Raw genomic sequence first — 18597 nt, forward strand, 5'->3', positions numbered from 1 at the left:
CCCACACAAAAAAGTGACCTGTTGAGGTGGAATTAAAAAACTATTTGCATTCCTCCCCTGTTTTTTTTTTAATTTTTAAATCTTCCAAATGCATAATTTTTGATTTGTTTTACTGAAGAACATGAAGTAGCATGTTACCAGAAAAATTGCAGTGAATTTCTTTCTCTAGTGTATGCACACTAGAATTGGCAAAATGTAAAAGGCTTTATTTTGTCAACTACTGACCACTCAGTCAACATGTACACTTACTCATTGAGAAGGACAAACAAACTGACTGGATGCTATAGGAATATGTGGTGCAAGTAGAGGTCTTATCAGCTATTGTTTAAGTCAGATCTACAATCTACAGAGATAATATATCCACCTAAATCAGCCATGCCACAGGTGAACCAAGGAAATGGACAATGTAATTTCTAGCTTGTCTCAATTACTTGAGATCTTGCACTATATTGCTGTTGGTGAAAACTGGACATGTGAAAATTTTTGCCATCTGCTCTTTCCTGTTTCTACAGAATTTCTATGAAAATCACTCCTCCTTGGACTTCAAGTATGTCAGATTTAAAATTATGGCACAGGAGAACAGCTATTTTAGTACAACATAATAGGGCATCTTTTCCTTTAAAGAAAGTTGCATGCCTCCTAAGGCAAGCTGCTCAGCTGAATGTCTTGGGTTGCAATGCAAGATGTGGCTGGGGGTGTGTATTCTATTGCCATCTGCTAGAACCAGGTGGGGCAGTTATCTTCTGCTAATGGGCCACTGAGTGTCACTGCATGATTGATAAAATTACATCATTCCATTGTGAGAAGCCCTGCCCAGAGGGAGGAGCCAAGCATTCCTACCTGGATAAAATCTGAGAAATGGAACACCACAGGCAGCTTTTTCCCACCAGATTCCCAGAGGGGCAGCTTTCTTTACCACTGGATTCCCAGAGGAAGACCAGGCCCATCTACACCACCACTGGATCTTCAGAGGAAAACTCCACCCTTCTAGAGGAATACTGCTTCAACAGAACCACACCTGTCACTGCAGGAGGACTGCAGCCACAATTTAATCAGACTGTTACCAACACCCTGACCCACAGGGTGTCAGGTTATATTCTGACTCTGTCAGTGTTGTTTTCTACTACTCCATTTTAATTTTCCTAATAAAGAACTGTTATTCTTATGCCCATATGTTTGCCTGAGAGACCCTTAATTTAAAAATTATAATAATTTGGATAGAGGGGGTTTACAGTTTCCATTTCAAGAGAGGCTCCTGCCTTCCTTAGCAGACACCTGTCTTTTCAAACCAAGATACTGAAGAAATTACAGGATATTTTTCTTGCATTATTATTAATTACAGAGAAATTTTACTGACTTGCATTTGACAGATGGATCCTCATTCTCTTGCCAAGTAAGTGTCAACAATGAAGATATCAAGATTAGTATGTATCAGTCAATAGCCAATTCTTAAACATCTGAATACAATATATACATCCCACTACACATATACATTCTTATTAAAAGTAGAAACTATTTTTATTACCACATTCACTCTCATTAACATTTAATTACATAAGTAATGAAAATAAAGCATCCAGCTGTACAATATTATTGAAAATTAATTCATGCCCCATATCACAGATAACTTCAGAAGCAACTAGCAAGGTAAGATGGGAAGGCAAAGGGTCTAAAGCAAAATGAAGGCAAGGACAGAAAGTATGGTAATACTCACAGAAAGAAAAAAATTATATAGAGGAGAAGAAGCTCAGAGAACTGAAGTTTCGTAAATATTTTCTGAAAGTTAGCTTTGCTGAACTGATTTTAGAGTGGCTCTGAGATTTGTGGGTTTTTTTGTTTGGTTGGTTTTTGTGGGGGTTTTTTTGTTGTTGTTTTTAGCATCCCGGGTAGTTTTCTAATGAGATGTCTCTTGCACTGGTGTTCTAATGACATTTACAACTGCTGTTCCTTAAAATACTAAGGGATTAGCACCACTTTCAGTCCTGGAAACCTGTTCCAATAAGTACCAAGATATGCGGATGAGACCTGTTGAGTGGACATTTTACACCTCTGACTCAGTAGCAACGAAACCAGGCAAGTCTCATCATTGCCAAGCCTACAATGTATAAGCACAACAAAGTTTCTTACAGAAAGTGCTCCAAAACAAGCTGAGTGTGAAGTTCTGTGAAAGGAATAGGTAGTTTCAGGATTTATAGAATCAACACTAAAGGGCAGGGATGGAGGACAGAAATCCAAACCCAAACAACAACAGTGGGTATAGGGGTAACAGAGTGCTTTGATCCCAGCCACAGCCACACCAGCTTGCAGGAGCTGAAGGGAAAGCCCAGAGATATCCTGGGCATTATAACCAAAACCATCAATCAACAACAGCATGATCCTCTCAGTATTCCACAAAGAAGTGTGTGGAACAAAGCACAGAACATGTGGATCTGGAAAGAATATGTCCAAAAGCTGCTTTTACTTCCCATGAAAAACAATAGTTATTAAAAAAAAAAAAAAAAATATTTACTACAAAATACTTCTGGCACTCCAAAAAAACCAAAAAAATTCAGAGGCCAGGAAGGAAAGAGGTCAGCTGATGTTAACCTGAAGGGTTTTTATATAGGTATGTCAATACTCACTCGCACAATAGGACTCCATTTTCTAGAGCTGCCCGAAAGTCTTCAGTTTCAAAGCTTTGCCTGGTAACCACCTATAAGAATAAGAGTTGAGAATTAATTGGACACACAGACAAAAACAGGACTAGCAAGAGAATCTTAGTAGTAGTTTTATAAGCAAACAAAAAAAAACCTGATTTAACACTTAGTTCATATTATTATTTTCTTACATTGATTTCAAAGACGCAAGTATTTAAAAGCCAGTTCTTCATGCCTCAAAAGAAGTCAGATCCAACATCTTAAAATAGTTTCCTCTAATATAAGTCAATCTTCAGCTAAATTCTGTGGGAATACTTATTATTTTCTAAAGCAATACCAGTGACATTGAGAAGCATAAAAGAAATTTCAAACAGAAATGCAAAAGAGAGAGAAAGTCTTTTATCTCCTACTTCATGTTACAGCGTGTATACTCATGATATCTAGCACAAAGTATTTTAATAGCGGGTCTTTTTCGTGCCACTTGCACCTAAGGCAGTGTGACTAAAGAACCACTCCAAGTCTGCATTACCACATGCACATCAGTTCCCACTCCTTGGCAAGTGGCAGGACTATACTAATGGGGCTCATTTGTATATTCAGAGTGAAAAAGCAGTGAATAAGAACAATGTCTTATAAAGGACTTAAAACAGCCAAAAACAAAAGAATTGACTACAAGTTTTCAGCAAAGTAGTTTTCAAAAAATACCCCAAAACCCAAAAAAACAAAGTATTTGTTCAAGCCTATACTCACTTGGAGCCACTACTAGATCCCCCCTGTGCATACACTCCCTGCAGGGATGAAATTTGGCAGATTTCTTCTAAAAACCCAGATTAATAACCCACATGCAAGTCAAAAAAGGACATATTATTCTGCCATCAGTCCAAAAGAGAGGTTTTATGCCAGCTGGAAACAGAAATCACATACTAGGAATTGTATTTATTTGAGCTTAGAGGTCACCATTCTCAGCCACCAGCTATTTATGAACTGCCCTTTGGGGATCCTGACCATCCTTAATCCTGTGCAGGAGTTCAGACACACAGTTTAAAGTGCTGTGGAACCTGCATGCATCCAGAGCAAAGCTACTGGTTACCACAACAATTAAGGAAATTAGTACTAAAAAAAAAAAACTATTTGTGCTTGGTAAAAAGTGCAAAGGAAAGGATGAAGTTCTTTTAGAATCTGTTGAGTTATTACATTATGAGCCTAACATTTTTTTTTTCTAAATTCCAAGAGGCATGCACACTAACACCAGAAATCCTACAAATTAAGTAATTAGCTTTAACATAGGTTTTCTTTTCATTCAAATGCTATAAGTTAAAATGCTATGATGCTATTGGGAAGAAAATTAGGTATGACAAATCTTCTTCTGTGTTTAACATTTTTTTCTAAAATATAACAAATAGTAACAAATAGAAAATTAATGATGGCACACCAACTCATGATAAGAAAAATTTCAAAATTCAGGGAAAGAAAGGATGATAGTGATTTCCCTAGGAGAACTGCACTTTATACAATATTCATATAACAGTCTGTTCCTACAGAAAACTAGAAGTTGTATCTTAGAAATATAATCGTCTATAATCACTTAAACACAGAATCTGAAAACTACCCTTATCTCATATATGGTATGGTATTTTGTTTCCAAACCTTTATATTTAGTGATAATAACTTTTAGGAAGCTAGCCAATGTAACATAACAGCATGGAAACCTTAAAAATAAATATTTATGTTCCCTAGGTTATAGAGAATACAAGAAATAGGAATACCTAGTTTAATATTATACCTTTCATTCTGCAAGTTAGAAATTTAACATTTACATGTCATACATTAGAACTGTATTGTAATAAGGGCTGTAGGTCTGGAATCTAGCTTTACAGCTATGTTTCAAACTCCAATCAATTTTTAAGAATACTAAAGTTATTCTTATTTTGGAGTTGTCACTGACATCTACAGGACTACACAGTCAAAGTGTTTGTGTTTATAGACAGTTTACCGGCAAGTCACACATGCAATAGATGATGAGGTATTCCCTCAACAAGAGTTGGACCCATCCCAAAATCCTCCAATGTCTTATATACCCACAATCAACCTTCACAGTGAAATCCATCCTTTAAAAAAAAAAAAAAAGTTCTAGAATTGCAGTATGTAGCTAAGGCCCAAACTCCTCAAAAATCTTTCAGAGGAAGACAAGGAACATGTGCTACTGAAGAACTGAAGACAAATTACACTTCAGTGTAGCACCTCTAGAACACAAGAATGACACACTGCAAAGCATAATCCTGTTTCCTTGAACAGCCAGAGTCCAATTTGAGTACAAGGCTGTAAATGCTGCTATTAGACTTGCAGACTTCTTAAAATTACATTAGAAGACATTACACTGGAAGCATTTTGACTAAGCTATTTGTGCAGCTGCTGCAGCAATCAACATTGATTTGCTATACAGGATGGAACTGTCAGAACAATCTTGTGACCCACTGATTTTGACAACTACATGGTTTGTTGATATTAAAATAAAAGCATTGGTTCTGCCAAGTTAGGTTTCATTAATATTGACTTTCAAAGGATAACTAATAATTAAGTAATTAGAAGGTATTCTCAAAGAACAATTTAACACTGGTGCATGAAACCAAAACATTTTCCAAGTTGCACAACAACTTGAATTTGTTGATGTCACAAAAGTAAGTGCTCCATTTTAAAATCTGATTTTGTACAAAGACTGAGGACTTTTCTCATTATGGACTTTCATCTAGCTTATACCCAGTGCAGAGCTTCAAGCTCAGCTGTAACTATGATAGTCTACCCAGGAAACAGGTATCATTAAAAAAATGCAAAGACACAGACTGCCTCAGAGTTCCCTGGCTTTTAAGAACCTAAATAAGACAAAGTGAATTCCACCCTAAGATACTACATCTTCAAACTATGTCTATGATTTCTGAGTCACTGTTTGTTCATGAAAACTGCTTATACTGGGAGTGGTACTCTTATGTAATAGGCAGAATTGATTTTGAACAATTTTTCAACCACTTAGCCATGTAAGCCACCAAATAAAAAAGAAAATACCTTACAAGAGTGATTTCTATATATCTTTGAACAACATTCCTTTCCAAATGATACGTCTCTTTTCTTGCCTCCATTCAGCTGAATATATTCTGCTTCTATCACTGCTTTTTTGATAGAATGAGAGCAATGACATAATTAAAGTCTATATCATAAAATCAAATTTAATTACTGCTATAAAACAGTTTAATTTTGTTTTTGAAAGACAGACTCCCCGAATACTTTGGTAATTTGCAATTGCCAGGTCCAACTAATTTTCTTCAGAGTATGCATATCAAGTCTCTATTTAAATGTAGACATTTTAAAAATGCTTACACGCAGAGGGCTAGTTTGTTTTCAGTTTTGCTGTGATTCCTGTAGCAGGAGACAAATCAAGAAGAAATAACCAAAGATCAACCCTTCTGAGCATGGCATGACATCAAAATCATCATGGACTGAACAAAAAAGCACATAGCACAGAATATGCTGATTATATGCCCAAGTACCAAAATAATCATTGAGTACATTTCTTTGGCTTGCTATACTGGAGGCCAAATATAGCTGATCATAAGGCAGGGCTCCTTTGCCTTGCAATTTATCCCAAGCTGAAAGATTCTTTCAGTGTTAATATAAAAAAAATACTAAGGGAGTCCATATCAAGCTGTTTCCATGGTTTACACAGCTTTGAATGGCTTTAGCAAAAATGCAGCTCTACCACAGGCCAGCCGATGTTTACCACCACACGTAACTCAAAGCAAAGGGACTGGAAGGTTTCTCAATTTAACTTTGCTGTGATGGAAACAGCCAAGCTGGACTCTCCCCATCCAATGCAAGAATCCTATCACATACCCAGGCATGCTGGCTGACCAGTTCTCCATCTCAACAGCATTAGCTGCCCAGAGACAAGGAGGCAGTGCTGTACCACACCCAGCCTGCAATCTCAGCGAAACCTTGGCACAGGTATTCGCCATCCAGCCTGCTCTCTCCACCTCAGTCAGAGCTCCTCTGCCACCCTGCCTTTAGACTACAGCACCTCACACCATGCAAGGTCCCTGTGTGCCAATTTGAGAGAAATGCTGCTTGCATCAGCTTGAAGCACACAGCTCCCTAATACAAGGACGTAGGTTAGGGATGGAAGGAATATGCAAGATACTGAACTACAGATAGTAGCAACTGTCTGAAGAAAGGCTTAAATCAGAATCTCATTGGGGAAACAATTACTCAGAGGGCAATTAATCAGATCAACACTGATCAGATCAATTTCAGGTCCCCAGCATGATCTGCAGCAAGAAAAGACAAATTTTGCGTGCTGAAGAGAGGACTGGCTGTCTTTTGCAGGGAACTGGGACAGTGATGCAACAGTGATGCAATGGTGCCATCCCCAGTACAGAATTCTGGCTACACCTGCCAGTTCCTGCCTGCCTGAGCAAATCACCCCACATATATATGAATGTCTGAATTCCTACCTTTCCAATGGCCTTTCTTCTCCCTGCCCATTACCAAAAATCTGGATCAAACTACATGGCAAATGGCTCCATCTTTAAATAACCCCAGCACTGCATTCCTCCATTTACAGAACTCCTTTGGCTATAAATGCCTTCATGCAGTGAAGAATGGTACTGCTCCTGCAAGGTGCATAAGGAGATACATTGGCAACACCCCAGCCAGCAAGCAAGCATGCAGGCAACTCCCAGTGTGCTGGCATCTGTACAGCGTGACCAGGTCTGGAAGTAGATTCACACCATGTTTTCAAACAGTGTTTTGAGTCCACTGCATTTTATATCCAATTGTCAAAACATGTCATACCTCAGCTTGACAGATTTTTATAGTCCATCACAAAAGAAGAGCAATATCAAAAAAAAAGAAGTAAAAAAGGCAGTAAGGACTTTTTCCCTCTCCTACATTCAGATTCACTGCCTTCCCTTTTCATGGCTATTTGCAGTTCAATTTAAATGCCATGCAGTACATAAGCTTGTGTTTGAATAGCTTCTGTGGTAGCTACCAGAAAATGCTGTCATTATGCTTTGAAGTAAATAGCTTGTGCTGCCTGGCATTTGCAGTCTTCCCATCCAGTCGTCTCCTCCCAAATTTTTAAATCTCCTCCCTCTTTTTAAAAAACAAACAAACAAACAAACAAACAAAAAACCATAGCATTGCCTCAATTTTCTCCTGTAGTAATTTTCTTTCTCCAAATCCCTCCCAGAGGGCATAGGGTGGTAGGAGCCATATTTAGAGGGTTGCTGTACACAGTCTTGAACACAAGTTGAAAAATCAGCCATTTGGGTAGAAAACTTTTGGTGTTGCAGCCCAATCATAGCAATGACTAGATTTCTCAAGGTCAAGCAGTAGAAAAGAGCAGCTCATTTTTGAGGAGAGCAGGATCTGTCTCCCTGAATTTTGAGCCCCGGAAAAAATGCACAGAAAGAATGGGCATTCACAGCTCCCATCCACAGGAAAATACTATTGGCATTTCATTTCTAGTAGCAGCAGGGATGCCAGGCCCAAAGCAGGCAAGATCACTGTGGGGAAAATGCTGCTATTGTGGGAAATATGCTGCTATCTTCCTTCTGATCAACAATTTAATTCACAGTCCAACAAACTCCTGAGGGGTCAGGCAACAAGCACTCAAGAATCTGGTACCCACAGAGGCTCTCCCACTCAGCTCTCGAGCAATGAAAGGATGACACTGCCCAACCTAACCTGCACAAGGGTCAAGAGCAAGACCTAGGTTTCTACAAAAAAAAAACCTCTTAATTTAAAATTCCCACAGCTAAAATCCATGACAGGCATGATTCCACTGAGGAAAAGAACTGGGATGGCTGGATTAAGAAAAATATCTACAAATAAATGTGTTGTATAATCTAACTGAATGGCAAAAATAAGAAGGGGGAAGGAGATTAATATTTTTGCCACTGATCACTTATGCTGGACCATGTGAATGTCCCTCTATTTCCAGAACAGTAATGTTTTTTCAATTGGAATAATTCACTCTCTATGGCTCAGTGCAAGGCTGTACTCCCCTGTTTAACCCCATACCCCAAATCCCTAGGCATCATTGCATTTCAAAGAATGTAGGGATTTTTCAGTCTTCAGTCCAAACTGCCTTTGATAGCAAACCAGAACAGATATTTATAAAAGGAAATGGTTCATTATTGGAAAAAAATTCTTAACTGTTATTTTCTATCATCAACATAATGATGGGGTCCTATTGTGGTATGCCTTCTGGACAAACATACCAAGACTCCTGAAATAACACACAGCTACATTCTTAAAAAAAAGATGAAGAAAAACAATAAGGGGTGAGCAAGAAGGGAAAACATTACTGGTGTAGTAGGTGTGAAAAGCACAGATTTCCGCTCATCAGATGCTTATACTCTGCTTGTTTCAGCTTTTCTGTCAAATCACACATAGAAACCCAATCTGAAGGATGAATGCAAAGTTTTCCTTTCAATGGTTCGTGGAATGCTTGGCTTGGTGAAACAATGCTGCAAAGAGAGCAGGGATAAACATTTGGGATCAATCCATTCAGTCAAGCTTTTCCCCCCATAAACAAGATCATCCCACAAAGGAAAACAAGATGAATAAGCCTACTGCTGTTTATCCTGATGACTGCACTGACAGTTATCAAACTAGGAAAACCACCATGCATTACTTTGTGTGACAAAAAAATGTTACTGTATGTGTAGATATGGGCAGCATCAACTAGATGGAGGTAGGTGTTCCAGTAATGCAAAGCTTGCCAATGCAAAGTGAAATCTGAATGACTAGACATCTCTGAAAAAAAAGAAATCATTGACATTTTATTTTTAATTACCTAGCTACACCTGATTTCTTGGGAAACTATTAATTATGTAAACACCATTTAAATGCACACAAGCTCTAAAGCTGCCACCTTAAGTGATGCGTGATGATTTCAACTTTAACCACTCATTCAGTTTCTCATATGTATTTACAATTACTTTCAGTTAAATAAAAATACATCTAAACATTCTGCTCACCCTTGAAAAAAGCAAAAAGCAAGCACTGAATTCCATAAGTATGTAAAAACCTGGTTTATTGAAAGTTGTCTTTTTCAAGTAATTCATAGTAAAACAGTAGTGTACTAGACTTCAGTGCTTCTTTCTGACAAAGAAAATAGTTAAACATGCCCAAGGAACAAGAATTAATGAAGGAATGGTTTCCATAAAAGTCATCAGCTGAGATAACAGAAGAAATTACAAGGAGAAATTCCAATTTCACTACTTATTTTAATGACCATGTTTTATAATATGTGCACTCTCATGCTAGCCAGATTTTGAACTCGCCATTGTAAAAATCAGTAACTCCATACACCACCTCTTATTCTTTTTTTTGAAACATCTACATGTTCAGCACTGCACTGGTCCTCAAGTTGTTAACACCTTTCCAAACTGGGGGATTAAGAAATCAAGAGACAAATCCATTCATAGCTGCTGTAGCTGGATAAATGAATACATGCACAGCTACATCCTGCGTAGTGTCCACCAGGGCCATAAAAAAAAGCTTGTCCTGGACAGAATATCAGTATGTTCTCAATATCTTCCTCCAGACTTAAGATGCACAAGGCTTTGTATGGCTGGCTGAGCAGTCCAGTCACATGATTTTTCTGTTATCCTGAAATTGCACCAGAGCCTCTATTCCCACTCTTTTCTTCATACCCATGTGAAGGGTCTGCATTTATGAAGTGTTCTGCAATCATCCAGGCTATTTGTGCTTCAATATAGTACTAAATATATAGTAAATAAACCCAACTCCATATAAGTCTCTCACACACATCCCACCACCTCTCCCCCTCCCCAAAAATAAGCATATCAACTGAAACATAAGGCCAATCAACTGAACAGGAAGGCCAAGCATCAGAGAAGGGCTGGAGCCACAGCATGCTGGAGGATAAGAAAAGGACAAGATTCAGATTTTATGCACATTCTTGAGAGGCTCAGCATACCCAAAGATCCAGTGATTCAGTGCCCTGGCAGTCAGGCTGTATGTGACTGATGGGATAGGGAGTCACTTGCACTCATAAAAAACTTCAAGTTCAGACAGCAGTAGTAAAGACTTCTGCCCCAAAAGCCTCTATGCAAAATCTGTCTGTATAATTTCTTTTGCTAAAGGAGGAAAAAAAAAAAGGCCTATGACAACTGTAGCAGTTTTCTTTCAGAGGAACAAGAAAAAAAATAAAATTGTCTTTAAAAGCTTCAAGGCAAATAGAGGCATTACTTGCAATCTTAACAGATAAAATGTTATGATAATGAAAATCATATTTGTCTAGGGCAAACATAAAAAAGGACTAAAGCAAATACCAGATTAGAATTTTTTTATCTGTAGATGTAATAAAATAACATTTGTCTAACATTTTAATCTATTATTTTATATTTAGTATTTTAAATAATGTCTCCATTTCACTGTAATTGAATTTCTAAATATGTGGTATTGCTCATTTAGAACAAAAGATAAATGCAAACTATAAAAGCCTTTGGATGTTTGTATTTTCTAAGTTCAGTTTTACTACTATTCTAATTCCAGGTTGGAGTCTATGCTGCAAATTTCAATACAGGCTCTCAATCCACTGGCATCTATTTTTACAGGAACGACCTTAAAGAAAACAATATCTTTGCTTACGCTGATTAAGAAAAACATGCTAAAACTCTGGTGCTATCTGCAAGTGGGTCCCTTTTGGGATTATTTAGATAACTGGCAGAGACATATAGAGATACCAGCTGAAATGACCAAGAGCAGAGCATGCTTCTGCTCTAGATTACAGTTATCTCTTACAAATTTACCGCCTTGATCCTGGGTGTATTCAATACTTTGATTTTTCATATATTTTAAATACTTCCCCAGAGACCAGCACTGGTGCCATGAGCAAACCAGGGAGCTAACCACAAGGTCTTGAAATGGCATTCAGCAGGAGGAGGAAAAAAGTCATTAGATAAAAAAAAAAATGCATACAAAGGGGAAATCCTTTAGATACAATTGTTTTCCCATGTTTAGCAAGGTTATTCATGCATGAAAGTAGTTTCTTGTTATTACTAGAGAATTTTCAATCCTTTCAAAATTTTCAGCTTTTACTGGAAGCAGTACTTTGAGCAGCATACATACTGAGACGTGCATTGAGTCCACTTCAGCCCAAAGCATTCACCAACACTCCCCCCTGCTCTCTCTCTCTCACTATGCCCATTTGCTTGCACACGGGGTTAGGGAAACCAACAGCCTTCTATACGCATCTTCCCTCCTATCCCCACATCCCCTCACTTTTATAGCTCTCTCTACTACACACTCTGCTTTCCAAGCCATTTCATCAGGTTCTCTTAGCTCATTAAGAAGGAAACAGATGAACAGTGAAAAAAGAAATTGTGCAGAAATGAACATTTAACAGGGTCAATGACTCCGTAAAGTCAATTAGTGGCATGTCCAGACCCGGGAAAAGTAGTCACAACATCACTTCCCAGTAAATTATGGCACTTGGCATTAACTGCAGATCTTAACACAGCTTGGAAATTCCAGTATTACCTAGCAGCAGTTATGTAGAAATAAACAATCAGGTGGAAGTCACTGAAATTAATGCTGACTTCAGGTGGAGAAATACTACGCTCTTCTCTGGAATTTGAATAACTTGAGGGGAAGGGTTAGCTTAAAATAACTCCACTGATCTGACCTGTCTAAATAAAAATAAAAGCAAGATTGAAAAGCTCCTGTTTGGTAGCTGGGGGTTTTCTTAAGTACATTTACATTTTATATAATATGATAGTAGGTAAGCAGTGAGAGAAGCTACATAGAACAGTGACACCAAGAAAAAAGTTATTTCAGGGTTTTCCTAGCTGTTTTTTTAGAAACTTTTAAAACACAGAGTTGAAAGAAATACAAACACATACAAATAATTATCTTGGGCTATTTGGAAAGCACTGTGCATGGAAAAGTTACTATACTGGGAGCAAGACTCTCAAATGCTCCCTTCCCAAGGCTCGTGGGGATGATGTCCTCCAGGTGTGAGCTCCTGTATCCCAGCAGATGCCAGTGCCGCTGCTGCACAGCACCATCTAATGGGAGACATCCCGTACGACACATGACCACAGGCCCTGTGCTTATGTGCAGCCTTTCTCCTTGGCAGGAGATGAAAGAAATCGCCTCTGGCACAGAAATTAAATAAATGCAGTCAGAGGAGGAAAAATGGCTGTGGAGGAAATTGAAGTCCAAGGGAGCCACAAAAGGATGGCGTGCATTTGAAAAGATGACAGGAGAACAACTAGATGAGGCAGAGTATCAGTCTGGGCAAAGGAATAAAGAAGTTTAGGCTCAGCAAGTTTTGCTGACCAATGCTTGTCACTGATTAGGTGTTTGCAGAGTTCCAAAATATGAATGCTGCCCTTTCAGAGCATTGAAATAAAAGGGAATATTTGGTGAATAAGTAGCAAGATAGTCAAGTGTTTTTATACTTTGAGAACTCTGAAATTAATATATTCTTGGGCTTGGAACACACAGCTTTCAGCTTTTCAGAGGATCCTGTTGTAGCTACACCTCCGTCAAGACCCTTCCATCATCTCTCAGCAGGCACAGTGCCACCCTGAACAGTAACCACACATTATTCATAATTATAGATATATTTCCCCACTCTCCAAAAAAATCAAAACTCTTTCACTGTTTGAGATACATTTGCCTTTACAAAAGAAATCAATGGTCATTGCTAGCAGAAATCGGGGATCAGGCTACTAACGACCTCAAAATAAGGACTTCACCCTATTTAACAATTTAACATGACTTGAGAAGGTCCCTCTTTAAGCACCATATTTCCCTGTCACATGTCCTTCTTATCTGAACATTTTGGTGAAGTTGATTTATTAAGCCAAGCATCACCAGCCAACTCCTATTCTCCAGGGATCTCTGATGCATGGTTTGCAAAACCACAGATAGTAGATGCACTATCAGCTGCCAGTCACACGCAGCCCCACACAGGGATAATTGCTGCACTACAATTAAAGACTTAAGGTGAAGAGCACGGAGGTCCAGAAGGAAAGCCATGAGTGGCAACTGCTGCTCTCCCAACTCAAATAAGACTTCCCCCTTCCCGTCCCCCTTTCTTCTTCAACATCATTACTCATCACTCCACTTCTGATCCAGGGTGAGCATTGCACATGACCCAGGTGTTACTCAACCACCTCCAGCATGACACTTCCTCCAGCCATTTTACTGCTCCTCTGCAAATGCAGCTTTATTTATTTAATTATTTGAGGAGCCAGACTGGTTTGACAGAGTGCTTGCCTCCTTGCCTGGGTGTGAAGAGGAGCCCAAGATAAGATTGACTATCATGGCAGCTACACAGAGTCGCTACATACACTGCCCAAAGGTAGGATTTAATTACTAATCAAAAGCAGTCCATCTCCCCCTGATTACATAAAGTTATACTTTGCTTGTATTTATTATGACATCCTTGCAGAAATGTTCATGACTCTTTGTAAACAATTCCATATTCTGCAAGGGAGAGGCAAAAATTTACATCACAGTCTCCGTATTCAACCCATTAAGCATTTAAAATGTGAATCTTTGATATCCACCTTTTATAGCCTTAGAAAATTCCATGCTGAAATTTTTTTTGTTCTTATTCAGAGGAAAACATGTCAGCAGTGTACTAAACAATTTATTTGCATATGGTAGATACATCCTTTCTCAAAGACACACTCTGACCTTAAGTCCTGTGTAGAAGAAACAGTTTTCAATCAGCTAGTTCACAGATATTCACATAATCTCCCCTAATGATACATCTACAGTGATTAAAAAAGCGCCACAAAACACACACAAAAAAGCTGTGACACACAAGCAGGCAAATTGCACTAGAAAACATAACCAGAGCTATAAAAACAGTCTTGAAAGACTACTCTTTTCTACACATTTAGTACGTTTGTACCTTGAAACTACTTTTTAGATTATGAGCAGATGCATGTTCTTTGAGCATTTTTTGTCTTCAGCTTAACTTGATTTTGTCTTTGAAAATAACAAGGCATTAAATGGAGAAATACCATCAGTAATCCATAGAGTTTTTCACAGACAGAATTATCTATGCCCTGGAAGACAGATTTTCTTCCATGATAGACAAGATGCCTCAAGCATTTCGGGTTTGAGCCACAATGGTTTATGTGGCCAGCTGTATTCCAGGGCATGCAGACACCAAGAATGTCTGAAATTTTGCCTAGCAACAGACAAAGCACAGACTGCCCCCGATTTCAACATTTTACTCCATACATGTTGCAAGAAGTTATGCCAATTTCTGCTGCTTGATCTAGTAAGTGGTTGGGATTTACCTGAAAATTTTTACCATTTTATTTGACACTCATAACAAAGATGTTTCTTCTACCGTAAAAAAAAAAAAACGCACACAACTGGGAAGTGCTTTTAACATTAGGCCCACTGCTTTATCAAAGCAGAATGATGTCTCTGGTGATTTTTTAAATTCAAAATTCCAGAGAGAAAGGAATGATACTTCATAGCTCTGATGCTATTTCCGATGCAAGATTTAATTCTGGTTTTGGGGGCATGACAAAATCACGTGTTTTATTGGTCATATATACTCAGATAATTTGTTAGAACAAGAAGTTGAATATCATTTCAACTTGAAGCATTCAAACATGACTTGCACAACATTTAAAGACTAACAAAGGAATTATCCCACTGAGTTAAACTAGTTGTCCATCCCACCCATCATCCTCAGCCTCGTAGTGACACGTACCAGGTATGTCAGCGCGTTTGCAGGGTGGGGAGGGAGGATACCAGTACTTTCATATTTAGAGCAGAGGTGTTCCAGCCTTCCCTATAATTAAATGGTAAAAAACAGAGATAGGGAGAGCAACATATCTTTTCATAAACACTTCTCTTGCATCAGAAATCATTACAGAAAGGTGAAATGTCACCCACCACTTCCTCCTGAGCCGATATTCCAAGCTTTTTAAAATACTTGGCTGCATAAAGATGTCTTTGTTTGCACTACACAACATATGAAGGTGTGCATCCAGAAGAACTTGAACACAAGTCTAACTTGTAATAAATCCAAAGTGATAAATGCATGCAATGCCTTTTAACTAAGGCATGTACCCATGAATATGCTCCTAAAAACTCATGCATCTTATGCAGGACAGTATTCTCCAAGCCTGGTGCCTCAGATTGAGAGCCTGCATTGATAGCAAGTGAGAATTCATACACCAGCTGGGAATCACTGCAAAACTGATCTCATATCTCTTGACATATTCTGACCTCTGCTGTTATAAAGTGGCATTTATTTTGACAATAATTTTTTTCTTTAAAACACTGCCCTCAGCTGAATAAGAATTTTCAATATCTGCAATTATCCAGGGAAAAGAAATTATGGGAAAATCACTTTTATTTTACACCATGAAACATACAAAGTTTCCACACTTCCCCCCCCATCATGTTTCTACCATCCTGTCATTTATTATAACCTGCATCATTTGACTATTACATAAATACACACACTCTAGGTTTTTTGGGGGATCTAGACACTCTGTATGTTCCAAATCATCTCTGAGAATTAATTGGTTTAGGTTTTTGCGACAGATACCAGCAAAAACACCCAGCACATACCAAAACAGAGACTACCACTGATCTAAAATTATTCATACTCATTTTAGACAGCACTTAATTTTTTCCAGTCAGCTGCACTTTCACAATCAAAACATTCTACAGTAGCCTAGCAAGCTCTAAATTATGTACAAGTCTAGGACTCTACACTGAATTTTGACAGTATTTCTTTCCTTTATATAGGAAAGAAATCATATTCTAAATATGCCCTTCAACATCAGTGAAAGTGTGAATGTGAATGAAGGATGGTATATTGCTTGGCAAACTTTTGAAAGCAGCAAAACATCACTTTTTAAGTTATAGCTACACTTTGAAGGGAAAAGAAGAAAGAGAAGGTGTCCATCATGATTCTCTGCCAAACTTCTTTCCCTTTTAGGTAAGAAGTCTCTTCTCAGACCTTATCTTGAAGATTAACATTTGAACCTGTACTGTACTTATCACAAATGCTCAAAGAACATTTTCTCTCCCTTTGCCGTCATAACACATGTCACACTTCAAAATAAAATTGCATGTACATCTTATATGATTTCCACCAGACTTGCTGATTACCCATGGCTTGAGAGATGATAAAGTACTTGATCAAATATTTATAAGCAGTATGAATTCAGACTATCTCCCAGACAGAAAACCCTTCTGATTAAGGAATACAGTGCACAATACGTGTTTCAGCACTAAATGCTAATTTTGTCTTTATGTCTAACTAGGGAAGAGACCCTAATCTAAAATCAGCTAGTCCACCTTTATGCCAAGAACCTACCTCTTGTAGTTCTAAACATAAGAAATAGTCTTGTTCGGTTCTTCTCAGTATGTTTTCACCATTAACTGTGCTCTTTCTAAGCAATACTAAAATTAATGCAGTTTTTTTTATTGTTCTGCATGCAACAACTTTATTTTCACCTTCATGCATAGCTAATTTTTTTCACCTTCATGTATAGTTAATTTTTTTTTTAAATCTTTGAATACTTTGCTTCTGCTGAGAGAAACATATAGAAATTTGCCTTCACACCTTTACTGGAGTAAATACAGGAAATGAAACCATATAATGTAGATAAACCACTGAATCTTAAAGGATCCTCAGCTACAGCTACAAAACAAGCAGCCATTAACACCCAACATAGCACCTTATTCCACCATACAGATGTCCCGAGACAGCCTGCTAGTTTACACACACTCCCTCTTTCAATAAACATCCCCACACATTCTATTTTGCCCCAATTAAAACCATCATCTGCTGGAAACCAAACCAGAGTGGACCTCCCAAAATGTTGCTGCACCTCCAGTAACTGATACCTAGACTGCTAGCAAGGATGGTAAACAATGAGTCATATAAACTACCACAAGTGTCCTGCAGGATTTAACATTACAATTGACTTTTTAAAAATATGGAACTACTAAATATGGAACTACTTCAAATAAGACATTTTAAACCACCTCAGCTTCCCACCTAAAAATTTTATTAATAAATATAAAAGTTTTGAATTATATAAGGAGGAAGCCTTAGTTGTGCTCTCTTTTTATAGAGACCACCCAGCAGTATCCTGCAAGTGGTTTCAAGGCTTTATTGGTTTGATTGAACATCTGTCAGATTCTGTAATACCCTCAAAAAGAATAAATAAAGCACTATGGTTAGTTTAATTTTGTATTTTGTCAAAAAAAAAATATGATGAGAAATTGAATAGCCTAAACCAAAGTATAACATGATTAAACAGGAAGGTTGGAAAACCAATTCACAAAAATAGAAGTTAATAAAATTCACACAACTAGTAAAAAAAAAAAAAAAAAAAAGAGTCTGGTTAAAAAGTAAATAAAGACAAAGTACAGAAGAAATTCTATGGTCCTTCTAGAGGAAACAAAGGACAGAGCAGGCCTGATGGAAGTAAATAAACATAATGAAAAGATGGTTATGATGTTCAGTTAAAGAGCTGGCAGATGCTTCAGAGAAGCACAGGACTGGGAAAACAAGCACTGAGAGTATAAGTGTTGAGATGGCAAAGCCTGGAAGAATTTGCATAATTGAAGTTCTTGTCTGTTCTAGAGCATGCTGTAAGCCATTAACAATTGCCCTCAACTCAAAGGTCTGGAAAGGTCTCACTGACTGAAAAAAAAAAAATTAAAAATCCCCTTTTGAGGTGTGATGACATGAAAAAGAAAACAGAAAAAGGATTAGAAAAACATTTAGACTATTCTCCCCAACTTTAGCTTCTAGAAGGGTATTAAATATTGCTGACTTAACACCAACACAAGGACATAACTTTTTGAAAGAGAGGAACACTTTGGCCTGAAAAGATTTTTTTTTTTCCTTGCCTTGGCAAGTAACTAGTTT

At 37.8% G+C, this 18597-nt stretch overlaps 1 protein-coding gene across 4 annotated transcripts in view; it reads right to left on the bottom strand.

Annotated features, from left to right (window-relative positions):
• The window catches only part of LMO7 (LIM domain 7), a 131997-nt gene that overhangs the window by 94175 nt on the left and 19225 nt on the right, over positions 1-18597 (bottom strand). For all 4 annotated transcript variants that reach the window (XM_053971007.1, XM_053971008.1, XM_053971006.1 and 1 more), the window contains exon 2: positions 2622-2692. In XM_053971007.1, coding sequence (XP_053826982.1) covers positions 2622-2692 — 71 coding nt within the window. The remainder of the gene's footprint in view (positions 1-2621; positions 2693-18597) is intronic.

Source organism: Vidua macroura, chromosome 2 (assembly GCF_024509145.1).
Source record: "Vidua macroura isolate BioBank_ID:100142 chromosome 2, ASM2450914v1, whole genome shotgun sequence".
NCBI lineage: Eukaryota > Metazoa > Chordata > Aves > Passeriformes > Viduidae > Vidua > Vidua macroura.